This window comes from Haemaphysalis longicornis, unplaced genomic scaffold (genome assembly GCF_048455015.1).
Source record: "Haemaphysalis longicornis isolate Haplotype H1 unplaced genomic scaffold, Haemaphysalis longicornis Haplotype H1 scaffold_10, whole genome shotgun sequence".
Taxonomy (NCBI): Eukaryota; Metazoa; Arthropoda; class Arachnida; order Ixodida; family Ixodidae; genus Haemaphysalis; species Haemaphysalis longicornis.
Window position 1 is genome coordinate 119,553,337 of NW_027526204.1, and position 6,000 is coordinate 119,559,336.

Below are 6,000 nucleotides of genomic sequence, written 5' to 3' on the forward strand. Positions count from 1 at the left end.
TTTGCTTCCTCCTCGTCATTAAAGAGGCTCCTGTGGCGGGAAAAGGCTGTGAGGGATTGATTCTTTGTTTTGTTTTTTGCTTTTCTGCAAAAAAAAAAAAAAACATTTAAGGGCTAACGCCACGATTTGTGTTATTGAAACAACGGGATAGTACTTATTTGCACTACATGTGCCGAAAAGAGACCATCAGTGTGTGGACTCTTTATACATTTTTTTTGCATTTGGCGCCGCTTCAGCAGACTAAACAGGGTATTTTTTATATTTATTTTTTCCTTTGCTTTTACCCACCTGTCTTCGACGCTGTTTCTTTCCCGGTGTTTTGTTTTGTTGTTTTACTAATCTCCCAATTAAATATGTGTTTTGAGTTAGAAGTACGCTGGTTGCTTCACTTCAGTACCTGTGGTCTGCATCAGAGATGTCTGAGGTTTTCTTTCCGCTAAAAAAGCTGAAATATGAGCCATAAAAATTGTTCAATGCCTTATAATGGCCTTGATCGTATGTTATTCGCGTTCTTACCGTTTTTTATGGCATAAATACTTTTTGCAATGGTGTACGATCCGCCATGGTCTGGAAATATTGCCTTCAAAAGAGCGCAGTCAAGCCAACAACAACAAAATAAAAAAAACGTGCAGTTATTCTCCAGGCTGTGCTCGCACAGAAGAACCCCTCTGACAGCAAATACAAAATAAAGTGTGCTTCGGAAGGTACATTTAATCACTCGTATGACTCATAGTGCGAGGGACAAGAACACCGAGGGAAATGTAAGGCACGTATGTACGTTAATAAGGTGCTAAAATAAATTTCTTGGTTGCTGTCCCCCGAAAAGTCTGATGGAGCTGGAGAAAGGTGGGAGCAGAAAAGCGGAGCTTGTCCTGGGCTCTACCTTTTTCTGCAATACGAACTTTGCAGCGCTGCCCACGATATTTGTCAGGACACGCCCAATTACTTCAATAAAAAGCATAAGTTCGGTTTTTCTACCTTTGACGCTATCCTCAATGTTGGCACCGTCCACTCGCTGACGTGAGTAACCGGTTTGCCAACGGAAATTACTTAACACTAATTAGGATAGAAGCGTTATGAGCCAAGGAGGGAATCGTTAGCCCGTATTTACGCCTGGATATGAATAAACAATTATATATGTGGTTTGCTTCTAGAACATTACGATGTTCCCTGAAATATTTAGGCGAATATAAACTACAGCACAGAGACAGATCATTGATAGGAGCCCACTTTTAAATGGTGCGTCGTCATTCGGACATTTCGGGCGACACTATTCGACACAACCTGGAAAGAATGTCGCTCCTCGTGCTATACGATAAAAATGGCTGCTCTTTTTAAATACAGACGATTTCCATATTTTCCTATATTTGGATTGATGTATCAATGTATGTTAGATCTCTTCGAAACTGCGAGAAAATTGATCTCATGCCAATAAAAGCAACGAGAGGCACTGTGAAAGGTGGCGCAGTACACCTGAAGGGTTTGTGGTGACGCACATGCAATGTATGCACTGCGCTGCAAAAGGCGGATCTGCTCACAAAAAGCAACCACTAATAAAGTATTTTCCCAGTATACTTGGACAACGCTAAATGTGTGTGTCAAAGGCTAAAAGTTCTCTGATGGGAAACTAATGAGCTAGAAGTAATACACTTCCATAGGTTCCACTTGCACTTTAGTTCTGCTATTGACCCGCACAATTAACTAAGCCTTGAGATATAACGCCGGCACAGTTTGCAAGATACCCTCGTCGTTCTTGTCGTCTGGGATATATTTGTGCAATGCAGGCCGCCAGGGTCTAAATTGGGTTGGACTAAGCGGATCACTAAGCTTTTGGACTAAGCAAGAGTAGAGATATTAGCGATCTCCAGATCAAACCTTTAAAGCTCGTTTGCGATATAATCGCACCGGTTCTCGAATATATTATCAAATTTGATCTTTATGTTCAGCGTTTATCCCAGTAATTCACCGGCCTCTAAAGTCTCGGTGATATTCAAGGGGGGTGATAAATAAATTTTTTCCAAAATACAGGCCAATATCAATCATTCCTATTTTCTCTAAGTGCTTTGAAAAGTTGATCTGCGATCGGATGACTAGCTTTGTACGAAAACACAAAATATTACCCGACTGCCAATATGGCTTTGTTTAAGGTAAATAAATCAACGAAAACCGCACTTTTAATACAAAAAGAACTAATACTGGAGTCCTTCGAAAATCAATCATGCACGCTGGGCATCTAGATTGATTTCTCGAAAGCGTTTGACTCAATAAATCATGATACGTTGCTCCCGAAACTAGAATACTACGTCTTCCGAGGTGGTTTCCTCGAGCTCGTCCGCTCATACCTTAAAAATCGACAGCAACACGTAGTGACTCATGGTGAATTAGCATAGAGCAGAGCTATTAACTGTGATGTCCCTCAAGGGAGTATACTTGGAGCGCTACTCTTTAACCTTTATAATAATGGCATTGTATGCATTGACCATAACGCTAAATTTATTATATGCACGCGGATGGTGCCAGCTTGTTTTTCTCGAGATGTAAGTTACCTGAACTAATCGACAACGAAAATCCTGCTTTGCGTAATTTACTTGAATGGAGCAATGCATCTTCACTGATATTTAATTCCAAGAAAACTAAGGCGATTCTCTTTCGCCCAAAGAACAAAACAGTCGGTACTTTACCTAACATTGTTCTTGGTGGTAACAGTATTGAAATTGTTCCTTCAATAAAAGGCCTCCGTGTAACTCTACATAAAAACATGCTTTGGGACATCCATATAGGAAATAATGCTTTGTTTCCCAATTCCAACACTACTCAACAGGTTGTATAACGAAGAGTTACCATGACGGTATAGTTTTTTGTATGCTTCTTTGTGTTTTGGTATATCATGTCATATTATTGTCACAGTAGGTAAATGATAAATATATTACGGGAAAGTGCATGTTATGTAAAATTTCGGCGGCGATTTTAAGTGGTTCTTTTGGCGTCTAGTACCAGTGCTACTATTGCATGTCGAACTTGTAGGGTGTGCATGCCCTGTCAAGCCCAGTGTTGGCTTTTAGAAAGCACCCCTGGTATCATTTGATGTTAAAATAAATGTCTTCTTCTTCTTATTCTTCTTATTTGTGAACTGGCTTTGAATCACACTATGAGGGTTGATTTCAAACCGCTGTCTGTAACTGCAAGGACATTGTTTTGTCTCTTGCTTCCGCAGGTGGTGACGATGACGCGGCTACGCGTGACCATCCTCTCGGTGTGGTTCGTAAGCGCCGCTTACTGCAGCCCCCGAGTTTTCATGTATGGCACCGTGGAAGCCGTGGTCGACGACAAACGTGAGGCCCTGTGCGTACTTCAGAGGGCGCTCTACGACTCCAAAACGTACGACTTGGTAAACTTCGTTGTGTGCTTCCTCGTGCCTCTCGCCATCATCAGCGTCCTGTACACGATCATCTGCTACCAGCTCTGGCACAGCCAAGCCATCGTCTCACACCCGCAGAACCATATCAACCAATCCAACAACCACCAGATCGTCCTCAGTGCAACGCATAATCACAACGCCAAGTCCCCACCTTGTCAACAGGGAAGGCCTGGAAGTCCACCCGTGCTCTTTCGATCCTCCTCCGACGAGGACTCACCTCCGCCAGCCAGCAAGCTAGAGTACGCGCAGACGTTTGTAACAACCTCAATGAAGTTGAAGGACACATCATCGACCGTCACGCTGACCGTACCCTACGCGAACTCTGGTCAGGCGCTCGCAGACGGAAAGCCACTGAGTAGGCAATCCAGCTGCAGCCATTGCAGCAACGCCGAAACAGCGCCACGGAAAGTCCCAGTGAAGGCGTTTTACTACGTCAACAATGCTGCGGCTTCTGCCCTCCGACCACGGCGAAAAGTGATCCGACTTCTTGTGGCCGTCGTGTTCAGCTTCGCGCTCTGCAACCTGCCGTTCCACGCGCGGAAGCTCTGGCAGCACTGGTCTAAAGAGTACAACGGCTCGAGCCCCGGGGCTGCCATTCTGACCGTTGTCACAAACCTTGTACTGTATCTCAACTCGGGCATCAACCCTTTCCTGTACGCCCTCTTCTCCAAGAACTTTCGGCAGTGCATGGCCGACGTGCTGTTCTGCCGTAACCACCGGTTCCGGTTCCGGAGCCGGTCTTCGTTCCAAGGAGCATCCAAGTCGCTGAACTCAAACGTCAGCCAGGGAACACCGCAAACAGCGCAACAGATGTACAGGAAACGCCAGGTGGCGCTGCAGCACTTGTGACTAGCACAGCGTCATAGGTGCGTTCTTGAACAGGCATTCTGAACATTGCTGACTGTGGCCTTTTTATGTTCGCTTTAAGCGTGCGTGTTTTGTACGTAACTGAGAAACCACGTGTAAGCTAGTCACTCATGTTTAACCACAAAAAAACAAAATATTGCGAGGGAGACGGAAGGGCCAAACGGCATCGGGCTACGTTTCCGATTGCGACGAGTGGTGCATTTATTTCGTACGATTGAGTGTAATGTGTGTATTATATTCAATTGCGTCGAAAGCGTAGGCGCACATACTTTTTTATGATACTATTGGGGAAAAGATAAATGTAAACCAAAGGATAACGACACCTTTGCAGGGCTGTATTTTGCATTACTTCACCGTGAAATGTTCAACGAACCTTCGTCTGGTCAAGGGTAGTATTTTTAATTGTGAAATCGCAGTCACTTCGCAGTGCGTGTTCGGAGCGCTGAGTCTAACTCAGTTTTCCCTGTAGGGTTTGAAGAATGTTTGTCGCTTATGATTGGCTCATTTGGCAATATCGTGCGGAAGTTACTCACGATGTTCTCTTAGCCATAAAAATTCAGCGGTTGTACCTTGAGCTTTTTACTACAAGTGACGTCAATTTTTTCCCGCACGTTTGCAATTCAGCATATTTTCAATGTAGTTTCCCTTGCAGCAGGTTAGAGAGGACGGCTACATTATGGCGTCAGATTGTCCTGTCTCGTTACCACAAAATCTGTTTATCTGGCCACTTGAGTACCGCACTGAGCTAGGTTGGTTCACATATGGCCTGTATAATTTTTTCTCGGAGAGTCTTCAGAGGTGATCTTGTCTTTTTCTAACGGTTCTTATGTAGACGATTACAAGCGAGAAAAATAATGGTAATATAGAGTGTGCATTTAACAGCAATGCGCTATCAGTTTGCGGTGTTCGTGGGCCTCTTCACGTACCAACTGTTCCGATTGCACATCGTGGTGTTAGGTTAGAATAAAGCTGAACTCCGCATTTGCTCTCCGGACGATTCGGCCAAGCGTAGAAAATGTCTCGCAACGAACCAATATCTCCTCAGTAACCACAAGTCCTGAAATAATTAATGGAAATAAAACCACAAGTCCTGAAATAATTAATGGAATAAAAAATAATCTGTTTCTGAACAGGCATGTCATCTAGCCTTGAGTAATTTCTTGAGGAGATATGTCTACTTTTGGCAATGTATTTGCGTCGGGCATGCGAAAATAAGACCTACAGCACCTTGATTAGTAAGAGCGTCGTAAACGCGAGTGGAGTATTCCCGACGATTAGCGCTCACGCTTTAAAAACTACGCCCGAATAACAATATGAACCTCGCTATCGAATATGGTCTTCCCCAATGAGGCAGTTGTGACGCTAGTACCAACACCTCACTTTCAGTAACCCATATCAGTCCTAACAAAAGAATGCCTGCTGATGAATCAAATGTCAATGCAGGAAGTTTATTTACGAAGGGTTAGGCTTGCTTTTGTACACCTGCATCACGCTCCCAGACTTGTCTCACTTTTGCTGGTTTGACCTGAAGGTGGCAATAAGTGCTATGTGCCGGAATATGCTTTCACAGTGGCTTATTCTAATTTCTAGTTGAAGAGCGTTTGAACTGAAACAATTCCCATTTTTGGCTCCAGATCCCACCTTTCGTGTTTGGGCTTGTAACAAGTGGGTTTCCTATCTTGAAGTCAGTTTCACTTCTTTTACAGTAAAAGAGG

General features: G+C 43.8%; 1 protein-coding gene across 1 annotated transcript in view; it reads left to right on the forward strand.

The window, feature by feature from the left end:
- The window catches only part of LOC144159189 (trissin receptor-like), a 43,749-nt gene extending 38,410 nt beyond the window's left edge, over nt 1–5,339 (forward strand). The window contains exon 4 of the mRNA XM_077690519.1: nt 3,215–5,339. Within this exon, the coding sequence (XP_077546645.1) occupies nt 3,215–4,267 (1,053 nt within the window). The 3' untranslated portion in view covers nt 4,268–5,339. The remainder of the gene's footprint in view (nt 1–3,214) is intronic.
- The last annotated feature ends 661 nt before the right edge of the window (nt 5,340–6,000 follow it).